Here is a 26621-nt window from a genome sequence, read left to right as displayed (position 1 = left end):
TTTTTGTGGAGAAAAAGAGCAAGGTACAGACAGAAGGGGACAATGAAAGCAAAGGAAACACACCCAAAGTTCAAAAGAAAAATATGGATTGGACACAGATTCTGAAAGAACTCTAAAAGGACTTCAAAAACCAATTATGATAGGCAGAGGAAAAGTAGAAAAGAGAAATTAAAGGGATGCAAGAAGAAATGGGCCAACTGAAAAAGGAGAACCAAAAAACTGACAGAGGAAAACCAGGCCTTAAAAATCAGAATTGACCATTGAGAAACTAAGCTTTCATGAGAAATCAAAAAACAATAAAGCAGAATCAAAGGAATGAAAAAAAAAACAGAAGAAAACATGAAATATATTATTGATCAAACAACTGACCTAGAAAATAGATCTAGGAGAAACAATTTGAGAATTATTGGACAACCTGACAGCCAATATCAAGAAAAATCCTTGGACATCATATTACAAGAAATTATCAAAGATAACTACCCAGAGATTCTTGAACAAGAAAATAAAATTGAAATTGAAAGAATTCACAAATCACCTCCAGAAAGAAATCTTCAAATGACAACTACCAGAAATATAATAGAGAAATTCAAGAGCCACCAAGCCAAAGAAAAAACACTTCAAACAACCAGAAAGAAACCATTCAAATACCATGGAGCTACAATCAGGATCACATAGGCCCTAGGAGCTTCTACATTAAAGGACTGAAAGGTATGGAATATAATATTCAGGAAGGCAAAAGATTTGGGTTTACAATCCAGAGTCACCTATACAGCAAAATCTATATATATTCTTTCGGGGGGGGGGAGGTGTAGCATCCCAAGCATATTCACATCTATGAAATATAAATGATTGTATGGCTACTGTGTCTCCAAGCACAAGGTTATACCAATGAGATTTGTGAATGTAACCTTGAAATGGTCATGCGGCCCTTGCCTAGGGCAGACTCATTAACATGATCGGAGCCACAGTTGCCCGGAAAGCCCGGTTTGTAATCTACATGCCCAAAAAGGTGTTACTCTTACCTCACCATCCAATCTGTATTGTCCATGCTTTGTAACGTGGTTACTACGTGCTTGAGAATACTTCCCTAAACAGACTAAGGCAATAAATATAGAGGAGGCTACTATGAATCTTCCTCTTGGATCTTCAATCTTCTCTAGCAATCTCTCTGTCTCTCTCCCTCTCTAAACTTTCTCCATCCCTGAGGCTGTAACCCATCTCAGCTTGCATTCTTTATCTTAATCTCCTCATCCACCTTGTGTTCCTTAATACTCATATTTTCCTACCAAGGAGAATATCATAGAATTGGCTGCCCTATTCAATCACTGACTTGTCCGTGTCTTTCATTTTCCACTCTGGTTCTCGGGTTCCCTATCTCTTCTCGGGTCCCATCACGAAGGTGAGCCCCTTCCCTTGTGGGACCCTGCTGGTCAGGGAAGACCATGAGTGACACCCCACTGGATGAATATTCAATAAGATAGATTTCCAAGTATTCCTGAGGAATAAGCCAGACCTAAACAGAAAATTTGAAGTCCAAACTAGGAGCTGGTACTTTTGAGAGACAGAAGGAGTGCAAGAGATTGAATGATGGGAAGAAGAAGATAGGTAAATCAAGAGAGAGAGAGAGCAGGAGGGACAGTGAGGGAGGAATAAAAAGGCAGAGACAGAGGAAGAGACAGAGATAAGAGTATAAGGGAGAGACAAAAAGGGAGACAAAAAAGGGGAGAGACAGAGCCATGGTGAGAAAGACAGAAGACAGAGAGGAAGAAAGAGAGACAGAGACAAAGAGGAAAGGAAGAGATGAAGATGGAAAAGGGACAGAGAAAGAGTGGGAGAGACTGAAAGGGAAGAAGAGAAAGTCTAAGGAAAGACAGAGTGGGAGGGCAAGATAGAAAACAGAGAGAGGAAGAGACAAATAGATAGAAAGAGATAGAGAGGGAAGAAGAGAGAGAGAGACAAAGAGTGGGAGAGACCAAATGGAATGGGGAGAAAGAAAGAGAGACAGAGATAGGACCTGAAGGTAGGGAAAGATAAAAAGTGGGAGACACAGAGATGGTGAGGGAATAGAAAGGGAGTGACAGAGGAAGAGAGAGACAGAGTGGGAGGGTGAGACAGAAAGGGAGAAAGAAAATAGAGACACCTTGAGGGAGGGAAAGGCAGAAGACAGAGAGACACCCACATACATAGAGACAAAAAGGAGGGAGAGACAGAGAAGGAGAGGGAGAGACTGAATTGGAGAGAGAGAAAGACAGAGAAGAAACAGAGACAGACTTGGTAGAAAAGAAAAAGAAAAAGCAGGACACAGAGAGTGTGGGGAGAAATAGAAAGGGAGAGGAAGAGACAGAGGAAGGGTGAGACAGAGAGGGAGACAAAAAAGGGAAGAGACAGAGGGAGGCAGAAAGACAGAAGACAGAGAGGGAGAAAGAGAGAGAGGAAGAGACAAATAGGTAGAGGGACAGAGAGGAAAGAAGAAAGAGAAAGGAGTGGGAGAGGCTGAATGGATAGAAGAGAAAGACTGTGGAGAGACAGAGATTTATACTGGGATGGAGAGAAAGAGGCAAGTAGAAACAAACATGGACAGTGAGAAAGAAATAGAAATGGAGAAACAGAGAGGAAGAGATAGAGTGGAAAAGCAAGACAGAAAGGGAGACAATGAAAAGGGGAGAGACAGAGAGGAAGGGAAAGACAGAAGACAGAGAGAAAAAGAGAGAAGAGGGAGAGAGACAAAGAGAGAAGGAGAGACAGAGAGGTAAGAAGAGTAAGAAACTGAGAAGGAGAGGGAAGAGACCAAATTGGAGAGAAAGACAGAAGAGAAACAGAGACAGACTTGGTAGAAAAGAAAGAGAAAAAGTGAGACACACAGAGACAGTAGGGAGCAATAGAACGGCAGAGACAGAGAGGGAGAGATAGAGACAGAACAGAAGGGTGAGACAGAAAGGGAAACAAAAAAGGGGAAGATAGAGGGAGGGGAAAAGACAGAAGACAGAGAGAGAAAGAGAAAGGGAGAAGGGGGAAAAGAGGCAAAGAGGAAGGAAGAGACAGGGATAGAAGAGACAGTGGAGAGACAGAGGCAGATCTGGAGAGAGACAGATAGACAGACTGTGAGGGAGAAATGGAAAGGGAGAGACAGAGCAAGAGACAGAGTGGGAGGGTGAGACAGTGAGATAGAGAGGGCGTCACAGAAAATAGAGACACACTGAGGGAGGGAAAGACAGAAAACAGAGAGAATGAAAGACAGAGAAAGAGAGAGGGAGAGACAAACAGGTAGAAAGAAATGGAGAGGGAAGAAGAGTGAGAGACAGAGATAGACCTGGAGGGAGGGATAGAGAAAAGATGAGAGACACAGAGATGGTGAGGGAGGAATAGAAAGGTAGTTACAGAGAGCGAGAGACAGAATGGGACGGTGAGACAGAGAGGGAGACAGAAAATAGAGACACATTGAGTGAAGGAAAGACAGAAGACAGAGAAAGGAAGAAATAGAGGAAGAGAGGGAGGGACAGAGAGGGAAGAGTGAGAGGCAGAGAAGGAGAGGAAGAGATCGAATTAGAGACAAGGAAAGAATGAGGAGAGGCAGAGTGGGAGAGCAAGACAGAGAAGTGGACAAAGAAAAGGGAAGAGACAGAGAAGGATGGAAAGACAGAAGACAGAAAGGAGAGATAGATAGAGAAAGAGAAAGGAAGAGACAAAGATGTAGAGAAACATGGAGAGGGAAAAAGAGATAGACACAGAGAAGGACTGGGAGAGACTGAATGGGAGGAAGAGAAAGACTGAGGAGAGAATGGGAAGGAGAGAAAGGGACAAAGAGAGACAGAAACAGTGAGGGAGAAATAGAATGGCAGAGACAGCGGAGAGACAGATACAAAGTGGGAAGAAGAGACAGAGAGGAAGACAAAGAAAAGGGGAGAGACAGAAAGGGGGGAAAGACAGAAAACAGAGAAGAGAGAGAGAGAGAGAGAGAGACAAAGAGGGAGTGAGAGACAGAGATGGAAGACGAGATAGATGAAGTGGGAGAAAAAGAATGGGAGGGGGAGAAAGACAAAGGAGAGACAAAGAGTGACTGGAAGGGAGAGAAAGAGGGACGAACTGAGACAGTGAGGGAGAAAAAGAAAGGGAGAGACAGGCACATAATGGGATGGCCAGAGAGAGAGACATGGAAAATGGAGAGACATTGAGGGACGGAAAGTCGGAAGACAGACAAAGGGAGAGACAGAATCCAAGGGAGAGATGGTGGGAAAGAGGGTCAGTGAGAAAGAGAAAGAAGAAGGTAGAGAGATATAAAATCAGAGATGTAGTAACAGAGGAAAGGGAGACAGAAAGGAATGGAGAGACAGACAGCGGGAGAGAGATAAAGGAAGAGACAGAGAAGAAGGGAGACATGGTGACAGAAGGAGGGAGAAACAGAACCAGAGATGGAAGCATAGATGGGGGAGGGACAGAGAGACTGAAAGAGAATGAAAGTGAGGATGAGATAGAGAAGGTTGAAGAGGGAGAGACAGAGCCTGGAGGAGAAACAGTCAGAGGCAAGAAGGGAAGGTGAGAAATAGAGGGAGGGAGCATCAGAGAGATGGAGAGAGGGAAGGAGAAATAGAGAAGGAGAGAGAAAGGCAGAAAAGGACAGTGAAACCGAGATGAGGCAGAGACAGAGGAGGAGAAAAGAGAGAGAAGGGGAGAGAGACAGAGAGTACAAGAGTGAAAAGAATTCACTTGGCTGCCAGGTTTCCTAAAAAGTTGAGAAAATGTCTCCAAAGTAGCTAATATGTTTAAAGACAAGGGTCAACCATTTATTGGGTAAGACAGGAGAATTTCTTTTTATATTCCCAAAATGCAAATGAACACCCAAGAATACAGGGCCAGAAGGCACAAAATTGTGACAATTAAGTCTTGAACCTGGTTGGGAAATCATTGCAGCTAAGTCTCATGGGAAAAGCCACTATCTTACAGGAAGGCCTTTCTAAAAACCTTGATTTAAGAGGGAAAGGGGCAAGTAACAGGCAACCTGTCTTGCCCTGGTCAAGCCCAGAACATTAGTGTCTCTTAGTTGGAGCACACCGGGACAAAGATCCCAAAGCACTATATGGCAGCTAAGAGTTTGGAGGAGTCTATGTTCCCTGTGCCCAGTAGCAGCCCGCTTGCAAGCACCCAGTCAAACAAGAGAAGCTCCGATAGGCACAGGGGCTCACCCACCCCAGCAAAGATGCACCTATGGCACCAAAGAGTAGGACTAGGGATATATTCAAACCATCTTGAGGTCAGGTCGAGGAAAACAGTACAGCCTAGTCTCACCTACAGGAAGGAGCAACCACAGACTGAAGGCATGCGGCGCCACCCATATAATCACACACTATGTCCACCCTGCAATGTTAGTTCAGGATGATTTTTAATGATTCCCCTAGCCTCCAAGAGCCCCATTGGGGAAGGTGAGTGGTGGAGGACTCAGAAGAACTGCCAGATCTTCATCACCTTAGTTGATTCAGATAACTTTTCAGCGGTTTGCACATTGAAGGCTGTGAAGGTCATTCCAAAGGAAAAGAGCCGAGAGTAACATCCTAAAGCTAATGAAAAGAAACCAAAAGAAATCAATAGTTCTTGCTTCCCATCCCCAGCTTTGTGTTTCACCACCTTTATACCCTTATCCATTTCCATCCAACAGGCCTCCCTGATGTTCCTCAAGCTCAGGATTCCATCTCTGGCCTCTAAGGCTTTGAACAGCCTGGGTCCCATGCCTACAATGCCCTCCCTCCTCATCTCTGTCTTTTAGACACTTTGACACCCTGCAGGATCAGGTGATGTGCCACCTTCTACAGGAAGCCTTCCCTGATCCCCTTAGTTGTCAGGGCTCTGTCTCCCTCCTCCTCTATTAAACATGTGCATAACCTATCTTTTGCATGCAGTATTCCACCAAGGAGCCCATAAACTTCTTGAGGACAAGGGCCTATTTAGTCTGGCCCATATCTGGCACACTGTAGGTGCTTAATAAGTGCTGAGAGAAAGGAACTAGAAACCAGTGGCTTGCTCTATCTAGTCTCATCACCCAAGTTTTATGAGTCAGGCCCTACCTAATGGGACTGCCCAGCCAAAGGCTCCTGGAAGCCTTTCATCTAAGAGCACACTGGCATATACATATAAAAATGCAGAAAGGCCTGAGATACATATCCAAGTCCAGAGCTGATAGGAATCTAGAAGGTAAAGTTCAGGCAAGCTCCCATATCACATGGCCTTCAGGAACAACTGAGTCAGGGACACAAGTCATAATGCTTGGTGAGAAAGCAGAAAAGGGCCAAAGCAAAGCAGGCCACAACCCCAACTTCTCCCCTCCTCCCCAACCATGGAGGCACATAGCACGGGACTTACCATGACACCACGGGCCTATTCAGACCACATAAAGGTCTCAGGGTATTTGAAGAAAGCTCAAATTGTGGAGAAGCTCTTGGGACCCAGGTTGGCCCCCAAACATTGCCAAGCAGCTTGGCTGGTAGGGTTGGGTGGGGCGGGGGGGGGGGGAGGCATCGGGAGGAATCCCTGGCTGTAGTGGCCAATAGTGACCATGCTTATCACTGAGTCTGTTCTTTTTTTTTTAAACCCTCACCTTCCGTCTTGGAGTCAATACTATGTATTGGCTCCAAGGCAGAAGAGTGGTAAGGGCTAGGCAATGGGGGTCAAGTGACCTGCCCAGGGTCACACAGGTGGGAAGTGTCTGAGGTCAGATTTGAACCTAGGACCTCCCATCTCTAGGCCTGGATCTCAAAACACTGAGCTACCCAAATGCCCCCTCTGAGTCTGTTCTTATGGTTGAGGTGGTGCTTCCCCAACCCAGCTCCTGTACTAACTCCAGAAGCATCTTTGGGCCTAAGGAACTTCTGCCAGAGACTCAAGGAGGCCCAGGCTTATGAAAACCACATCCTCCTCCAGACTCTTTGGGTCTGGAAGGCTACTTTCCATAGAGGTGGGCACAAGGGGCTGTGGGGCCCATACATCCAAATGCTTATAAGAGGACAAACACAGACCCAATGGGCCCCCAAGGGAAAACAGTTTTAGCCCTGCCAAGTCACTAAAAGGACTCATCTGTACTTTGGAACAGTAAAAGCAAAAGTTCCACCACTGCTCCTGTCTGCTTAGGCAGAGAATCGCTCCCACCACGGAGATTTCATCTGGCTTCCAAGCACTGGGATCAGAACTTCCTTCGGCTGCTTATAGAACCTCAGGCAGGAAAGTCCATTAGCTTCTGTGGGCCTCGGATGTTGGACAAGATATTGTGCAAGGTCTCTTTTGGTTCTAAAAATCCTACAGTGGAGTTTGTGGATCTCTTCCTGGGCCATGAAAAAACCCTCCATCATTTCCCCAATAACTGTCCCTGCTAACCTCTGGGCTCCTCTGACCAGCCAGACCTAGGCAGAGTGCATAACAACAGGCCCATACTCTGAATAAATATGGGGGCATGTAAGGTTTGGTTTCTTTTGATTCTCCAGTCTAAGAGCTTTGTGGAGATACCAAAAGCTCGCAACAAAAGAGGGTACACACATAAATGAGTTGTCCTCACTGTGCAGAGGGAGGTGCACTCACACAGAAGGGAAGATGATGTCTTTCTGAACCACCCAGGAAAATCAGGTGGGTTGATTTACGGCCACAACTTCTCTGGGCAAAGCTTCCACAACCTCTACAAGGCAGGCTGGCCAGCAAACACAAGGCCTTCATGGCCCAGGAGCAGGCTGGGATGGACTCCATGGTTTGGGACCCACAATCCCCAGACTTATGGTGGCAGATGAGGGCACACAAAGACAGCAGAACAGCTGCCAGGACTAAAGAGACCTACCTGGGTCTGAGGTGTTGAATTGTCATTGTCCAGCTTACACGATCTCATACTGGGCACTCGGGATGGCAAAGGACAGGAAGCCGGCCAGAAGTATACCCACCGCCTAGAAAGAGAGCGTGAAAGGAATCAGACAAGAGAAGCAAGGAGTCCAAGAAATCCAAGGGGGCTCCAAATTCCTTTCACAGGTCCTCACTTCCAGTGGAGGATTCTGACTGCTGGGTAATCTGGGTAAGGGCTCATTAAACGGGAGAAGGGCAATGAGATTTAACCACTAAAACTCAATCCTACAGGTGGAAGTTTCTCAACTGACAAGGATCATTCAAGGAAAACCTTCCCAAGTCAAAGATGATTCTGGGGGAAAAGAGAGGTAAGACCCAAAGTCAAGAACTCAGGACAGCTACACCTCTCTGGAGACTAAGCATTCTAGATAAAGGACCACAGACAAGAAAAGTCCAGTTGACTTTCTGTAGAGACAAAGGACTAGAAATAAGTGGGCACCCACTGATTAGGGAATGGCAGAACAAACCGTGAAAGAAGCAAGACATAGAATGTTAGTGTGTGGTAAAAAATGACAAAGGTGAGGAATTCAGGAAAACAGGAGAAGATTGGACCAAGTGATCTCGGTGTCAGCCCTCTGGGTACAAAATGAGGCAGAGCTATTAACCCAGGGCAATGTGGGGAGGGGGAGGAAGGAGGACTGACCTCAGGTAGCACAGAGTGGGAATGAAACTAAACTCCATTTTGGACAGGAAGGGCAGAAAAAGGAGTCCAAAACAGTTTTAGACTAAGGACTCACCTGGAAACAACAAAGGCCTAAGCAAAAATTTGACATCTTGGCCACCAGAGATTTTATGAGATTTTCAAATACTGCAAAACAGCCCTGGGGGGTAAAAAGAAGCATTTCTGTCAGCAGGAAGCAGCCTCCTCTGTGGGGAGGAGAGCAAATGCAGAGTCAGAGGAGGCAAATGCAGAGTTTTCTTGGTGTGGAGAAATGAGGGACCTAGCTCACTCACCTTCCACCCAGGGAAGGGGAAGTTGGCAACAATCATTGGTAGCCATCTTCCCAGAGGAGGCCCTCTGCTTTCCAGTGAAGTCCCACAAGGAAAAATCCCTTTCCCCACCTGGAGCCTAGGCACCGTTCCCCAGAAAAAATCAAACAAGGCACAGGCTAGCCACTCCACCAACTGTTACCCTCGCCCTCCACTTCCAAGATGGCTACCCACCTCTTTATGTTGATGTCCTTTATCCTTCCTTTCATTAAAATAGCAGCCAATAACCACACAGCAGCTTTCGGGGTAGAAAAAACTCGCTTCCTGAAAGTACTGGGTTGTATCATAGTCTGCAACGCCATCAGCACCACAGCATTTGAACTAAAAGAGTCAATCAAGGTAGTTTGGCATTGAAATGTGGATCACCTACCGCCCACCTAGCAGGAAAATGGAAACTAACACTGGGCAAATGAGAACCAGAAGTGTGAAGCTCTAAGCCAGCTTTGAGACTCAGGTTCTGACTTAAGCTAGAACAATCACGGACATCTTTCAAAACCCTCAGGCCATGGCCTTTTCTGTGCTCAGGGAGCCTAGTTGGGTGGCATCTAGGCCTCAGGGTGAGCCTAGCCTCAGTCCCTACAGAGGAGAATTGAAACTGTGGACCACAGCTGAGCACAGACAGCCTCATGGAACAGCTTGGGTCCCCAGTGCTGCTGCCAGCAGTAGCTCCACAGTTTTTGTTCTGAAAATGCTCAAAATGGCTTGGAACGTAAATGCAGGAGAATGGAACAGGAGGAGAGTGGGTTGGATGGCCTCTGGGAAACTGTACAATTTTCTGATGTCGCCCTTTGGAATTGACACCAGTATCTGCCTAGTGATGGCCTACAACAGTGAGTCAATGGACCCCAAAGTGTCTAAAGAACTCAATATAAGGATGATTCAGAGGGCAACGGAGAAAGCTGTGAGTCATCTCAGACGAGGAATTATAACGGCAAAATGGAGCCTGGAATGATCTCTAAAGAAATGTGCAAGTTAAAAAGAAGGACTGGTGTCAAAAAAGCTCCATAAGAGCCAGAGATGCCCACCAGAGACCCACTGAGCTCCGCCGGTATCCTAGCAACATTGGGGAAAAGAAGGAAGGCAGGAAGGCAAAGCCCCTGTGGCAGACATATAGAGTATGGGGTCTGGCTAGGGCAGCATGCATGCATGGGGGAAAGAATCTGCCTTACTGGGGGAAGTGATTCCCCGCCCCCCCCCATCAAGGAATTCACAGATCTGCTGGAGTGTTTGAGCCCTCCCTCAGATGGGCATTGGAGGAAAGGCTGACTGAAGAGGGACAGATAGGCTTGGGGGAAGGAAGAGACTCAGAAGAGGCAGAAGGGAACATGATTCTGAGCACAATGGTTCAATCCCCTTTGACTTGAACTGACAGCTTGAGTGTTTTTACAAATTTTTCCCAGAAGTTCTTGTCCACTTCCCCCAAGATAGTTGCATATTTGGAAGTAGCTGCCTCAGCACTCAGAGTGCCCCAGTGCCCACTTCAGTCCTTCTACTTCTCAGCCCTCTAAACCTTAATCCATCTCCTTGTGGCCAACTACAAAGCACCCACCCACTCAGAAAACAACCCCCCAAAACAGGGTGGAGGCCAGATAACCAAAAAGATGTTTCACTTCCAGCCTCAGCTGTGCAAGGCTGGGCTACAAGAAGAAATCAGGGATCTGACACTGTAGTGGCCACCAAAAGAAGGTCTTCTCAGGACAGAGAGGAGGAACATATGCCCCTCTTTGGGGGGGGGGGCGCATTTAGGAAAAAGAACCAAGGGCACACACTTATTACCCTTCTCTGGAATCCGTCCAAGGCACGACTTCTGGTCTGGTCTCTGGGTTGATACTTCTTCACAGTTCTTTGCAAAGTTTCCCTCATGGACTCCATTATCTGCAGCAAGCAAAGGAAAAATAACGCCAGTGAACAAAACTGCTTTCATGGGAAGGCTTACATTTCCAACTCAGGGCAGAAGGATCCACCTGGATATAACCAATGATCTGTCCAGCTCCACCTTCTGTACCAGATCTTGAGCTGGGAGTTCTGGGAACATCCCATCCAGTTCCCTCATTTTCCAGAGGAGAAAATAAATGCAAAGAAGTAAGGTGCCCTGGGTAGCAAGTGGCAAAGAGAGGATTTGACCCCAGCTCCTGATTAGAACCTAGGTCTGGTCTATTTGATAAATTCCCAGATAGGTGATGAGGGGTTAAGATGTTCTGCCATTAAAGGAAGTGAGAGTTCTCTTATAAAATAAGAGTCAGTTTAGCATCCCTGGACAGGGACAAAAAATGGCTGGATTCCAAGGCAGAAGACCCAGTTTCTAATCAGAGCTTTGCTGAGCCCCATATCACTTTGAGGGACAGCTAGGGGCCACAGTGCATAGAGCACCAGGCCTGGAGCCAGGAAGACTCATCTTCCTGGATTTAAATCTGGCCTCAGACACTTCCTAGTTGGGTGCCCCTAGGCAAGGCTCTTCACCCTGTTTGCCTCAGTTTCCCCATCTGTCAAATGAACTGGAGAAGGGAAAGGCCAAGAAGTTCAGTATCTCTGGCAAATGGAGTCACAAGGGGTTAGATGTGACTGAAAAATGACTCAACAGCATGTCATTGAGGCTCTGAGTGAGTCAATTTCTCTGAGACTCAATTTCCCCTTCTGTAAGATGAGGGGTTGGACTAGAGGACACTGAAAGTTCTTCCCTTCCCTTCTTAAATTGAGACATGGGGTCAAAGCCAACTATATACTTAGCTGTCCTAACAAGTGAGGTCTGACCTTCTAAAGGACAAACTAGCTCATCCCAGGCCCTCACCTCCTTCTTGCGACCAACGACCACAGAAAAAAGCACCAGCTCCACCGCAATGAGGATAATCAGAAATAAGGCATACTGGAGAGAGAAAGAAAAAGCACAAAGTCAGGGCAAAACAAACTAGCCATGGCTTGTGGTCCTCCCACCACCCGTCAAGGAAGCAAGACTCTGGAGGAAGCCAACTGGGACCAGTAAACTGGCCACTGGGCCACAGCTGAGAACTTTGAAGGGCAGAAACGGGACTCAAACAGGAGATGAAAGCCTTGTCCCTACCCGCAACCCAGGGGTAAGGGAAATGGTGGCCGAGCCCCCCAGGACAAGCACTCACCAACTTGAGCAAGCAAGATGAAGTGCGGGAGGTGGCAAAGCAGCTGTAGAAGGTCAATGCCACAAAGATACCTCCAGGGATGATCAAAGTCACGTATGCGAGTCTAGAGGACCTTTCCACGAATGGGGAAAAGAAGTCTTGAATGTAGTCCTTCGTCCAGAGGCCGATAAGAAGTATCAACATGCCTAGGACCTGAGGACAGAGACGCCGGGCTTGGGTCGGGGCAAAGCCTCTCACCAGGCCAGCTGGGGCTGGGATCCCGAGCTGGGGGGGGGGGGGCAGGCGGGCCCCCGCTTCCGGGACCTGTCAGCCTTCCCCAACCATTCCCTCCCACCTCGGCTCCTCACCCAAAAGAAGAATGTGTGAGTAAAGATCAGGGCTTTCAGGCATATGACTATTGGCTTGGTACGCGTCTGATGGTAATGGGTCACCACGGTGGGCCTGGCCGAGGCCGCCGCCGCCGCCGCCGCCGCCGCCGCCGCCGCTGCCGCCGCCGCCACTGCTGATTGATCGGTCAAAGGTGGTCCGCCTGAGTCTTCAACTAGACCTTTGGATTTGGCGTCGGCTGATGCCGAGGCCTGGATCCCGGCCTCGACATCAGAGCCCGAGGCCGAGATCCTGGCTCCAGCTTCCCCTGGACCCTCCACTTCGACTTCCCACCCGGCCGGCTCCCAAGATTTCCGGAAAGGAGCCAAAAAATGCCGGGAGAGGGCCCGCTGCAGGAGCTCGGGGCAGCTCAGGCAGGCCTTAAGGTTCCGACTGGCCTCTGGATTCTCTGGGGCTTGGGCACACCTGAAAGCTCGGGCTGCTCTGTGACGCACAGCCCCGCCCCCTCAAGCCCCCGCCCTCCATTCTGCCGTTTCTAGGAGACCCGGGGCGGGGGAGCGCCCAAGCAACGCTGGAGTCCAGGGGAGCCCTTGAGGGCCGCCCTCCCAGGGAGTCCCGAAAGTTTTAGGACAGCCACTTCACCGCTCCAAAACCCATTTGGTTTTGGGTGAATGCTGGGGTCTGCTGGCCCACGTGTCCCTGGCTTGGTCCTAACTCAGCCTGGAAAGGGTTTGGCCCAATAGGCCCAAATGGCCCAAGCACTTCTCTCAAGTTGTCCAGACGCACCTCTAGAACCCCTCCGCAGTTTCCCAGACCACCGAAGCCCTCCCCATTCTCTTCCCAAGACACCACTGTCTTCACAACAGTGACTGGTAGCCAGCTAACTGGGCTCTTTAGCAAGTATTCCCCTAAGCCTTGCCCCCCCATAGATGGGCACCCCTAGTCTAAAGGAAACACTGCCTGGGAATGCCCCACCGTAGAGGTCACGGGGCCAGTCCTTTTGACAAGAAAGCCAGAGTCCAAAGACAGGACTTGGGGAGACACATAGCTAGTGAGCAAGGCCCAGGCCTTCCCTGGCCACTTGTCCTGCAGCTTCTGGCCTTGGTGCTGAGCTTCGAGCTTCACAGAGCATCTCACTCGAGGAGGCCAGAGGTGTCAGTGTCCTCATTTTACAAGAGACTCCATGAAAAAACCTTCTCTAAGGGAGCTCCAAAGGAATGCTCGGGGTGTGGTCCAGAGCAAAGAAACATTTGCTCACATGGCCTGAAAGAACTCAGACCAAACCAAACTGTCAGCCCCAAGAATGCTGGGAATTTTCCTGGACTGGCCACCTGTGCCCCTCACAAGCCTGCCCTGTTTGAATCCTCACTCCGGCCAAATCCAACTCATTTCACATGGAAATGACTATTCCCCTAGGAACACCTCAGTTCACACCACCACAAGCCACCGGGAGGCCTGTCCAGCTATCCTCTAGACATAGGCTCTAGGGCTAGACAGAACACTGAGCTGGCAGTGGGGTGAGGAAGGGGGCTCTTTTGGTTTTCTTTCGTCCTCAGAGCACATCAGAGCTACTTACTTAATAAGTGCTAACTGACTAATGCTGTCCACATCATGTGAAAAGGAGAAGGAGTCAACAGAGCCCTCCCTGGCTCAGCTTAATGAATCCATGCTGTTCTCCACAGATATTTGATATACTTGCAACCAAAGCTACCATTAGGATGGGGCACCTGAGGCTTTGTCCCAGGGCAGGAAATCTAGAGGGTGCTGCCAGCAGCCTCAAAAACCTGGAGCAGGAATACCTTCTAGTCTCCCAGGTCAGCTTCCCCCCTCCCACTACTACCCCTTCTCCTGTCTCCCCACTCCCAGCCTCGAAACCTGCTGTTGTGGCTCTGCTCTGGGCTAACCTAACCTCAGCTAGCCCTGGTAGGTGACAGCTCCCCACTAGGAAGTTTTGGCCAACAGGCAGCTAGATGGCAGCCTATATCCAGGCACAGTGCCCGGAGCCCATGTACAACTAAATAATTCCTGGCTGGGCAAGTGCCAGCCTTGGGGTCTTCTTGCTCATGGGTCTGTGAGCCACAGAGAACAGTGGCACCTGCTGCCCAGCCTCCAATTGTTTAGAGAATCGCCAAGAATTTCTGAATAGGAGGATTCTGGGAAACAAATCTGCCACAGCAAAGGAGAGGCTGTGTGGAGTGGGCTGGAGCTAGAGGGAGAGATGGAAATTGGGAAGATCAACGAGGCCATGATTCCAGCAGTCCAAGGGGGAAGGCCTGAATTCAGGTCCTGACTGAGTGGACAGGCTGAAGGAGAAAGAAGTGGGGTAGGAACATCAGTGAGGGACAGAGAAGCATCATGGATGTCTTTGAGGTGGCAAAGACAGCCATACCCTTAACAGAAACAGGAGAAGAAGCTTGGAGGAGAGATGTGTGTGGAGGGCAACCTCCCAAGTATACTGGTCAATGGTTAACAACCAGCTCTCCTCCCCTAAAAAGAAAAGGTGCACAGGCCCATCCTTTGAAGTTGAGTCTGTATTACATTTTCTTCATCACACAATCAATGAAATAAGACACCAAGGCCTAATTTGGAACCTTTCCCATCTCTGAGGTCAAAAGGCTCATTTTGAAATCACTCTGCTGAGCATGTTGCATCTAAGGTATTCCAGGGCCCCCCAGGGTCAGCCATTTGGTGCCAGAGGCCTGCAGAGTGACTCATACATTGGAATATGACCTCTGTCTCACAGGGCTTCTCTCAGTGTGGCAACTGCTCTCCTGTCTCTCCATCCCTTTCCTCTGAGTTAAAGCCCTCTTGGCCCATGACCTCATCTTTCTGGCCTACCCTGGCCAGAAGACAATTATATTATATAAGACGATTGCATTCAAGGAAAGGAAATGGTTAGAACCTCCTTTCCAATGGGAATTTTCCCAGGATGGTGGAGGTCCCAGCATGCCTAGAGCATGGAGAAATTAAATGACTCGCATAGCATTGCTCCCATTGGTAAGGGTCAAAGGCAACCTGAACCCAGGTCTTCCTGACTCCAAAGCCAACCCTCCACTGAAGACACGATGCTTGAGACCCATGGATTTCTAGGGGCAGATGGAGGAGGAGCAGCAGCAGCAGCAGAGGAGAGGAGAGAAGAGAAGGGGCCTCACAGGGGTGTATACCCACATAAGAACAGATTGTCCAGATCAGTCAGAGGGTTTATACCTCAGAAATCAAGGTGAGTCCTATAAATCAGGGCTGGATTTCTGGTTTGGTCATTGTCAAGACTTAAGAAAATGACAGAGAAAATGTTAAGAATGCAGATTGTATCTAAAAGCAGGTCATGCTTCAACACAGACCAGAACACCCTCGGAATGAAGCCTGTTCTCTTGGCTCTAAGAGGTCCCATGGCAGATAAGGAGGGAGCTGCATGTGCCCATTGTTGCCCACACCGATCCAAGTGGCCTTTGTATATATAGATATAGATACAGATACAGATATAGATATAGATATAGATATAGAGATATAGAGATATAGAGATATAGATATAGATATAGATATAGATATAGATATAGATATAGATATAGATGTAGATATAGATATAGATATAGATATGTATGTATGTATAAGTTGTCCTGGCTTTTTGTTATTTGCTGGGTGACCCTGGGTAAGTCACTAAACCCCCATTGCCTGGCCCTTACCACTCTTTGGCCTTGGAACCATTACTTAACATTATTTTTTATGTTATTCAGTACACTAAAATGGCAGACTTGATGTGAAACCATGAATCTCCATTTCATAGTACTTGCTTTTTAAAAAGTATACAATTAATCCAAAGTCATCCTGTTCATCTGTACTGCCTTCTGATCTGTTCTCTTCCTTTTTTAACCCCTTACCTTCCATTTTGGAATCAATATTCTGTATTGGATCCAAGGCAGAAGAGTGATAAGGGCTAGGCAATGGGGGTTAAGTGACTTGCCCAGGGTCACACAGCTGGGAAGTGTCTGAGGTCATATTTGAACCCAGGACCTCCCATCTCTAGCTCTGGCTCTCAATCCACTGAGCCACTCAGTTGCCCTGATATGTTCTCTTCTGGGCATTTTTAAAATGTTGCAATGGTACAAACAAAACGAATGTAACCAAAATTAGAAGAAAAGCAACAAACTGGGGAAAAAATCTTTATAACAAAACTCTCTGATAAAGGTTTCATTTCCCCAATATAAAAGGAACTAAGTCAAATGTATAAAAAAATCAAGCCATTCCCCATTCGACAAATGGTAAAGGGATAAGAATAGGCAGTTCTTGGATGAAGAAATCAAAACTATCAATAATTACACAAAAAAAGTGTTCTAAATCTCTCCTGATTAGAGAAATGCAAATAAAAATAACACTGAGGTACCACCTTATACCTAGCAGACTGGCCAATATATCAGCAAAGGAAAGTGATAAATGTTGGAGGAGATGTGGCAAAATTGGGACAAAATTATATACCGCTAGTGGAATTATGAATTAGTTCACCCATTCTGGAGGGCAATCTGGAATTTTGTGCTAAGGGATTTTTTAAAAATGCCTCCCCTTTGACCCCGCCATACTACTGTTGGGTTTGTACCCAAAAGAGACAATAGGGGAAAAGACTTTGTGGTGGCAAAAAATTGAAAAATGAGGGGATGCCCTTCAACTGTTAAACAAATTGTGGTATCTGTTGGTGATAGAATACTCTTGTGCTCAAAGGAATAATGAACTGAAGGGATTCCATGTGAACTGGAACAACCTCCAGGAATTGATGCAGAGTGAAAGGAGCAGAACCAGGAGAACATTGTACACAGAGACGGATACACTGTGGCACAATCGAATGTAATGGACTTCTCTACTAGCAGCAATGCAATGATCCAGGACAATCCTGAGGCACTTATGAGAAAGAAGCTATTCCCATCCAGAGAAAGAACTATGGGAGCAGAAACGCAGAAGAAAAACATATGAGTGATCACGTGGTTCATTAGGGATATGATTAGGGTTTTGATGTTAAAAGATCACTCTATTGCAAATATGAATAATATATGTAGGTTTGGATCAATGATACATGTATAACTCAGTGGAACTCCTTGTCAGCTCTGGGAGAGGGGACAGAAGAGGAGAGGGTGGGGGAAATCATGTAACCATGGAAAAAATATTCTAAATAAATAAATAGATTTTTTAAAAATAAAATAAAATGTTGCAGTAGTCATCTAGTTTTTTAATAAAGAATTTCAGCTAGCATTTATATAGGACCATAAGGCTTATGACACAGTTTGCAAATAGGAGGTAGGTTCTATTTTTACTTCCCATTTTACAGCTATGAGAACTGAATCTGACAGTGGAAAAGCAGCAGATCAGAGTCAGGAAGTTGTTGGTATTGTTCAGTTGTGTATGACTCTTGGCGATCCCATGGACCATGATATACCAGTACTGTTCCCAGAGGTTTTCTCAGTAAAGACACTAGAGTGGTTTGCCATTGCAGTGGATTCAGACAAGCAGAGGATCAGTGACTTGCCCAGGGTCTCACAACTAGACTATCGAATATCTGAGGTCACATCTGAACTCAGGCCTTCCTTCTCCATGTCCAACACTCTATCCACTAGCTGTCTCTAGGAATCAGAAAGGCCTGAGCCCAAATCTGGCTGTATGACCCTGAGCATGTCACTGAACTGCTGTTTGCCTCAGTTTCTTCAACTGTAAAACTGAGATGATAGCAGCACTTACTTCCCAAGGTTGTTGTGGGGATCAAAAAGCACTTAGCATAATGTCTGGCACATAGTAAGCACCTTATAAATGCTTGTTGCCTTCCCTCTTTCTCAGGATTGCCCAGCTAGTTGGTGTCTGAGGCCAAATTTTAATTCAGCCCTTCCTGACTCCAGACTAAGTGCTTTGTCCACTGCAGCGCCACCTAGCAGCCTTGTCTCGGTAAATGATTAGAAACTGGTCTGGGAAAAATCTCTGTGATGGGATGCTAAGCCTTTCTTCTTCCGGCTCTGCCACCCCACCTCCTTGCCCAGCCAATTAAAAACTGGGAAAGAGAAAGGAAAAACAACCAAACCGTGTCACAAGTAAGCAGAGTGAGGCAAAAATCCCACCCTGGCCTTATCCACAAATCTGCGTCATATGTCACGAACTGGGAAATACGATTCATTGTAAGGCCTCCAGAACCATGGCTGATCAGTGTGTTTAGCAGAGTTTTTCAGGCTCTTGGAGTTCTCTTTCTTCTGGTGTTGCTATCCTTGCAGAAATTGTTTTTCTGACTCTGCTCGCTTCACTCTACATCACTTCATGCTACCCAGGATTCTCAGGAATCTCCTATTTATTATGGTATAATAATATTTTCAAACCCTTCCCTTCCATCTTAGAATCAATACTGGGTATTGGCTCCAAGGCAGAAGAGTAGTAAGGGCCGGGCAATGGGGGTTAAGTGACTTGCCCAGGGTCACCCAGCTGGGAAGTGTCTGAGGGCATATGTTCCTCCTCTCTGTCCTGAGAAGAGGACCTCCTCTATGTGGCAACTGGGGTGGCAGATCCCTGATTCCTTCTTGTAGCCAAGCCTTGCACACCTGAACCAGACCTGGCTCTCTACCCACTAAGTCACCTAGCTGCCCCATGGTGCAGTAATATTCCATGACATTCATATAGCACAATCTGTTCAGCTGCTCCCTCAGCTGCCAAAGGGACAATCTCCTCAAATTTGACTCTCCTGCTTTTCTTTTTCCCTCATTTTTATCCCTCTCTTCAGAGTCAGGAAGTTTGTGGCCTGTACTAACCTCCCCCTTAACTCCTCACTCCTGATCCTTGCTCAGGCTGCACATGAGCTCAGTGGTGGAAGAAGTCATTTAGTCTCTCACAGAATTTCTTGATCATTTTGCAGTCTGGTGTGAATGTCAGGATTTTGCTGAAACAGAGAGGGGGGACCTGGGTGGTCTGCCTCTCCTTCAGGCAACCACCTTGGCAGGAAGTCTGGTTTTCATTATAGCAAGAAAGGGTATCACAGCAAAATGACTGGTATAAAAAACCCAAAGCATTGCTCTTTTTTAAGTAGAATTTGCTTAGACCACAGCTACCCAAGCAATTGAGCCTACCCTCCTCCCTATGACTAGTGTTTAGCCACTGTGGAATAATGGAATGATGCCCAGAATCCTCAGGGCTGGAAGGCACCTTAGAGTCCTGCTAGTCCAACGTAACCTAAAAAAGCAATACAACAAGGGATCATTCAAGCCTTTGCTTGAAGAACTCTAATTAGGGGAGAGGTTCCCTTAGCTCCGCTCAATAAATTCCAGGGACTCCCAATTACTTCCAGGATAAAGTTGTCTGTTTGTCCTTTAAAGCCCTTCATAACCTGGCCCCTTCCTGTCTCTTTTTTTAAATTTTTATTTGGTCATTTCCAAACATTATTCACTGGAAACAAAGATAATTTTCTTTTCTTCCCTCCCCACCCTCCCACTACCTCTCCCATACCCCACACGCGATTCCACTGGGTATCACATGTGTTCTTGATTCAAACCCATTTCCATGTTGTTGGTATTTGCATTAGAGTGTTCGTTTAGAGTCTCTCCTCAGTCATATCCCCTCAACCCCTGTAGTCTACTCACACAGTTTATCTTCTGCTTGAGGATAGTGTTTTTTAGATCCCTACAGATTGTTCAGGGACATTACACTGCCACTAATGGAGAAGTCCATTACCTTCGATTGTACCACAGTGTATCAGTCTCTGTGTACAATGTTTTCCTGGTTCTGTTCCTTTCGCTCTGCATCACTTCCTGGAGGTTGTTCCAGTCTCCATGGAATTCTTCCACTTTATTATTCCTTTTAGCACAATAGTATTCCATCACCAACATATACCACAATTTGTTCAGCCATTCCCCAATTGAAGGGCATCCCCTCATTTTCCAATTTATGGCCACCACAAAGAGTGCAGCTATGAATATTCTTGTACAAATCTTTTTCCTTATTATCTCTTTGGGATACAAACCCAGCAGTGCTATGGCTGGATCAATAGTTCCAAATTGCCCTCCAGAATGGCTGGATCAATTCACAACTCCACCAGCAATGAATTAGTATCCCTACTTTGCCACATCCCCTCCAGCATTCATTACTTTCCATAGCTGTTATGTTAGCCAATCTGCTAGGTGTGAGGTGATACCTCAGAGTTGTTTTGATTTGCATCTCTGTGATTATAAGAGATGTAGAACACTTTTTCATGTGCTTATTAATAGTTTTGATTTCTTTGGCTGAGAACTGCCTGTTCATGTCCCTTGCCCATTTATCAATTGGAGAATGGCTTGATTTTTTTGTACAATTGATTTAGCTCTTTGTAAATTTGAGTAATTAAACCTTGTCAGAGGTTTTTATGAAGATTATTTCCCAATTTGTTGCTACCCTTCTGATTTTAGTTACATTGGTTTTGTTTGTACAAAAACTTTTTAATTTGATGTAGTCAAAATTATTTATTTTACATTTTGTGACTCTTTCTAAGTCTTGCTTGGTTTTTAAAATCTTTCCCTTCCCAAAGGTCTGACATGTATACTATTCTGTGTTCACCTAATTTACTTATAGTTTCCTTCTTTATGTTCAAGTCATTCACCCATTCTGAATTTACCTTGGTGTAGGGTGTGAGGTGTTGATCCAAACCTAATCTCTCCCACACTGTCTTCCAATTTTCCCAGCAGTTTTTATCAAATAATGGATTTTTGTCCCAAAAGCTGGGGTCTTTGGGTTTGTCATAAACTGTCTTTCTGAGATCATTTACGACAAGTCTATTCCACTGATCCTCCTTTCTGTCTCTTAGCCAGTACCAAATTGTTTAGATAACCACTGCTTTATAGTATACTTTGAGATCTGAGACTCTTTCCTTTGCATTTTTTTCCATTATTTCCCTGGATATTCTTGATCTTTTGTTCTTCCAAATGAACTTAGTTATGGTTTTTTCTAATTCAGTAAAGAAGTTTTTTGGTAGTTCAATGGGTATGGCACTAAATAAGTAAATTAATTTGGGTAGGATTGTCATTTTTATTATGTTAGTTTGTCCCACCCATGAGCAATCAATGTTTTTCCAATTGTTTAGATCTAGTTTTAGCTGTGTGGAAAGTGTTTTGTAGTTGTGTTCATATAGTTCCTGTGTTTGTCTCGGCAGATAGATTCCTAAGTATTTTATATTGTTCAGGGTGATTTTAAATGGTATTTCTCTTTCTAATTCTTGCTGCTGAAGTGGGTTAGAGATATATAGAAATGCTGATGACTTATGTGGATTTATTTTGTATCCTGCAACTTTGCTAAAGTTGTTGATTATTTTGAGTAACTTTTTGGTTGATTCTCTAGTATTCCTTAAGTAAACCATCATATCGTCTGCAAAGAGTGATAGCTTGGTCTCCTCATTGACTATTTTAATACCTTCAATTTCTTTTTCTTCTCTAATTGCTACTGCTAGTGTTTCTAGTACAATGTTAAATAATAGAGGTGATAATGGCCATCCTTGTTTTACTCCTGATCTTATTGGAAAGGCTTCTAGTTTATCCCTATTGCAGATGATGTTTGCTGATGGTTTTAGATATATACTGTTTATTATTTTTAGGAAAGGCCCTTCTATTCCTATAATTTCTAGTGTTTTCAATAGGAATGGGTGTTGTATTTTATCAAAGGCTTTTTCTGTATCTATTGAGATAATCATGTAATTTTTGTCAGTTTCCTTGTTAATATGGTCAATTATGTGGATGGTTTTCCTAATATTGAACCATCCTTGCATTCCTGGTATGAATCCTGCCTGGTCATAGTGGATGACCCTTGTGATGACTTGCTGGAGCCTTTTTGATAGTATTCTATTTAAGATTTTTGCATCTATATTCATTAGGGAGATTGGTCTATAGTTTTCTTTCTCTGTTTTTGACCTGCCTGGCTTTGGGATCAGTACCATGTTTGTGTCATAGAATGAATTTGGTAGAACTCCTTCTTGGCCTATTCTGTCAAATAGTTTGTTTAATATTGGGATTAGTTGTTCTTTGAATGTTTGCTAGAATTCATTTGTGAATCCATCTGGACCTGGGGATTTTTTCTTAGGGAATTCTTTGATGGTTTGTTCAATTTCTTTTTCTGAAATGGGGTTGTTAAGGTAATTTATTTCTTCCTCTTTTAGTCTAGGTAATTTATATTTTTGTAAGTATTCATCCATATCACCTAGATTGCCATATTTTTTGCCATATAATTGGGCAGAGTAGTTTTTAATGATTGCCTTAATTTCCTCTTCATTAGAGGTGAGGTCTCCTTTTTCATCTTGGTACTGTCAATTTGGTTTATTTCTTTCCTTTTTTTAATTAGACTGACTAGTACTTTGTCTATTTTATTTGTTTTTTCAAAGTACCAGCTTCTAGTCTTATTTATTAAATAAATAGTTCTTTGACTTTCAATTTTATTAATTTCTCCTTTGAGTTTTAAGATCTCTAATTTAGTCTTCATCTGAGGATTTTTAATTTGTTCACTTTCTAATTTTTTTAATTTGCATGCCCAGTTCATTGACCTCTGCCCTTCTTAATTTGTTAATATGTGAACTCAAGGATATAAATTTACCCCTGAGTACTGCTTTGGCTGCATCCCATAGGTTTTGAAAGGATGTCTCATCATTGTCATTTTCTTCAATGAAGTTATTAATTGTTTCTATGATTTGTTCTTTAACTAACTGGTTTTGGAGAATTGTATTGTTTAATTTCCAATTAATTTTCGATTTACCTCTCCATGTTCCCTTACTAATTATTATTTTCATTGCATTGTGATCTGAGAAAGTTGCATTTATTATTTCTGCTCTTTTGCACTTGTTTGCAATGTTTTTATGCCCTAATACATGGTCAATTTTTGTGAATGTACCATGTGCTGCTGAAAAGAAGGTATATTCCTTTTTGTCCCTATTTATTTTTCTCCACATGTCTACTAACTCTAATTTTTCTAAGATTTCATTCACTTCTCTTACCTCTCTTTTATTTATTTTTTGGTTTGATTTATCTAGTTCAGATAGAGGAAGGTTCAGGTCTCCCACTAGTATAGTTTTTCTATCTATTTCATCCTTGAGTTCCTCTAGTTTCTCCTTTAGAAATTTGGATGCTATGCTATTTGGTGCATACATGTTGAGTACAAATATTTCCTCACTGTCTATACTGCCTTTTATCAGGATGTAATTACCTTCCCTATCTCTTTTAACTAGATTTATTTTTACTTTGGCTTTGTTGGATATCATGATTGCGATTCCTTCCTTCTTTTTGTCAGTTGATGCCCAATAGATTTGGCTTCACCCTCTTACTTTCACCCTATGTGTATCTACCTTTCTCATATGTGTTTCTTGTAGACAGCATATGGTAGGGTTTTGGACTCTAATTTGGGCTCTAAATGCGTTTTATAGGTGAGTTCATTCCATTCACATTCAGAGTTATTATTACTAGCTGTGTATTTCCCAGCATTTTGATTTCTGCTCCTTTTCCTGCCTTTTCTTCTTTCACTATTTCCTTCTACACCAATGTTTGCTTTTGAACAGTTCCCCTTGTTCCCACCCTTATTTTACTTCCCTTTCTATCCCCCTCCCTATTTATCCCCCCTTATTTTCCCTGTAGTCTTTCTAAAGTTAACCCCCCCCGCTCCCTCCCTCTCTTATACTGCTTCCCTCCCCACCAGACCGTTTGTTACCCTTCTACTCCCCTATAGGGTGCAAATCTATTCTCTGCCCAATGGATTGGATTGTTTTTCCCTCTTTGAGTCACTTTCAAAGCATGTAAAAGTTGAGTATTTCCTGTCTCCGACCTCTTTACCCTCCCAGTGTATTGATGTTCCCCCCCCTCCCACCATGAGCTTCTTTATGACATAAATTTACCCCCATTTGTTTCTTTTCCCATTTCTTTTAATATTAACCTATTTTAAGCTCTAGTTACATATATATATGCATACTCATGTGTATGTATTTTTGCATGCATATCTCTATATAACTATTTATGTCTTGTCCTTTCATCCTATACAGTTTGTTGCTGTAGCCTCTAAGTATACTTCTTTTTGCTGCCCAGGCAATAACATCAGTTTTTAACAGTTACCAATTACCTCTTTTCTTATAGGGGTACATATCATTTTAACTTATTGAGTCTCTTAAAAATGTTTTTTGTTTTTCTTTTTTTCCTCTCTTTTTTAATTACCTTTTGATGATTCTCTTGAGTTCTGTGCTTGTACATCAAATTTTCTGTTCAGGTCTGGTCTTTTCTTTACGAATTCTTGAAATTCTTCTATTTTGTTGAATGACCATACTTTCCCCTGAAATAATATGGTCAATTTTGCTGGGTAGTTGATTCTTGGTTGTAGACCTAGTTCCCTTGCTTTCCAGAATATCGTATTCCATGCCTTTCTTTTTTTCAGTGTGGATGCAGCCAGATCATGAGTTATCCTCACTGTGGTTCCTTGGTATCTGAATGACTTCTTCTTGGCAGCTTGTAATATCTTTTCTTTGGTCTGATAGTTCTTGAATTTGGCTATAACATTCCTGGGTGTTGTCAGTTGGGGATTAAGTACAGGAGGTGATCTGTGGATTCTATCAATCTCCACTTTTCCCCCTTGTTCAAGGATTTCGGGGCAGTTTTCTTGAATAATTTCCTGTAATATAATGTCCAGGCTTTTTCTTTTGTCAGGGTCTTCCGGTAGGCCAATAATTCTTAAATTGTCTCTCCTTGAACGATTTTCTAAATCCTCTGTTTTGTGAATGAGATTCTTCATATTTTCCTCAATATTTTCATTCTTTTGGTTTTGTTTTATAGTGTCCTGCTGCCTTGTGAGGTCACATGATTCTAGTTGTTGTATTCTGGTTCTTAAAGACTGGATTTCATCCTTAGTTTTTTTGGTCGTCCTTTTCCTTTTGGTCAGCTTTTCTTTGGAGGTCATCTTTCATCTTCTTCACCTCATATTTCATCTGCTTTGCCTCATCTTTCATCTCCTTTGCCTCATTTTCCAGCTGGTTGATTTTGGCTTTCAAGACACTATTTTCTGTTTCCAGATGGCTTATCTTAGTTTTTAAGTTCTTTTCCCAATTGTCTTCAGCCTCTCTTAATTGTGTTTTGAATTGCATTTTGAGTTCTTCCAAAGCCTGTATCCAATTCACTGGGATTTCTGATTTTTCCTTTGCTGATCCCTCCCCATCTGTTTCATTCGCTCTTTGCTCATTACCTGTGCAAAAGCTGTCTATTGTAATTTCTTTCTTCTTTTTCTGTTGTTTGCTCAAGTTTACCCCTTCTTTGCTCCCCATATTTGGCTGTGCTCTTGCTCCTCTCATTTTGTTTTGGTTTTGGGGCTGTCAGTCTCCCCTCTTGGAGCTTTGTCAGATCTCTTGGTACAGTCTCTAGGGGAGGAATGTTAGCTTCCCTGTCCTCTGGAGGCTTTTGATTGGATTGAGTTCAACTGGGTCGGGCTGTGTGTGGTATGAAGCTCTGAGGCTCTGAAGACTCCTGAAAGGCTGAGCCGCCCAGGCCCTCTCCAGTTCTCTCCAGCTGCTTCTCCGCTGTCCGCAAGTGCCTTTGCCTGTCTCCCTAAACTCTGAGGAGTTCTGATGGAATTATGTTCAACTGGATTGGTCTGGATGTGCCCTGAGGCAACGGTGAGATTGGAGCCCGATGGAGGGACCCATCCACAGCCCCTTCTCTCCCTGGCTTCCTCCCCGCTGTCCAAGCTGGATGCTCCAAGCCCGGCACCCCGCTGCTCACAAGGTAGACCCTCCAAACCAGCACCTTTGCCCGCTCAGAGGTTCCCGCTGCTGCTGGGGGCTCAGCCCTCTGGGTTGTGGGGGAGGGGTCCTGGGACCTTCGCTTTGCCTTCCCCTTAGCCCTGAGTATTCTCGGACTCTGGCTTTGGGGGGGGGGGTGTACCTTTTGATTTGAGTCCAGAAGGAGGGTTCCCCGCTTCTGTCCTGTTGTTCAGCTTGAATTTCCGTGCCCTGGGAGCATTCAGTCTGTATCGGTAAGGAAGGGTCTTCCACGAGGTCTGAACTTTTGCTGCTTGCTAAGCCACCATCTTGACTCCCTCCCCTTCCTGTCTTTCCAGACTGTTCCACACTCATCTCTTTGTCCAGGCTGGGCCCCATGATGGAAATGCTTTCCCTCTTGACCTCTACCTCTTAATTTCCCAGGGTTCATTCAAGACAACTCAGATGCCACCCCCTGCCCATAGTCAGTGGTCCCTAGAGCAGCTAGTGCCTTCCCCTCTAAGATTACCTACCATCTATGCTGTATACAGTGGTATGTGCCTGCCTACCCATTGTCTTTCCTTTTAGGATATGAGATTCTAGAAAGCAGGGACTGGTTTTCCTTTTCT

General features: G+C 44.8%; 1 protein-coding gene across 1 annotated transcript; it reads right to left on the bottom strand.

Annotated features, from left to right (window-relative positions):
• Positions 1-5358: 5358 nt before the first annotated feature.
• TSPAN6 (tetraspanin 6) lies at positions 5359-13467 on the bottom strand. Its single transcript, XM_056809350.1, has 9 exons — positions 13437-13467; positions 12320-12804; positions 11973-12164; positions 11648-11722; positions 10636-10734; positions 9034-9180; positions 8607-8690; positions 7811-7913; positions 5359-5552 (listed from the first exon to the last, which is right to left on the bottom strand). The coding sequence occupies exons 1-8, from the start codon at positions 13465-13467 to the stop codon at positions 7845-7847; spliced, it is 1182 nt and encodes a 393-aa protein (XP_056665328.1). The 3' UTR covers positions 5359-5552; positions 7811-7844.
• Positions 13468-26621: the final 13154 nt, after the last annotated feature.

This window comes from Monodelphis domestica, chromosome X, assembly GCF_027887165.1.
Source record: "Monodelphis domestica isolate mMonDom1 chromosome X, mMonDom1.pri, whole genome shotgun sequence".
Classification (NCBI taxonomy): domain Eukaryota; kingdom Metazoa; phylum Chordata; class Mammalia; order Didelphimorphia; family Didelphidae; genus Monodelphis; species Monodelphis domestica.
The sequence above is the reverse complement of the archived record's forward strand: the minus strand, read 5'-3'. Positions and strand labels throughout refer to the sequence as shown.

Excerpts from the sequence above, each read along its gene's own strand:
- TSPAN6 (XM_056809350.1), bottom strand. The coding sequence starts at position 13,467 with ATGAGGACACTGACACCTCTGGCCTCCTCGA. Across the intron at positions 10,735-11,647 it reads TCGTTGGTCGCAAGAAGGAG|ATAATGGAGTCCATGAGGGA; the intron begins GTGAGGGCCTGG and ends TGCTTGCTGCAG. Across the intron at positions 7,914-8,606 it reads TAGGCCTTTGTTGTTTCCAG|GCGGTGGGTATACTTCTGGC; the intron begins GTGAGTCCTTAG and ends CTCTCTTTCTAG.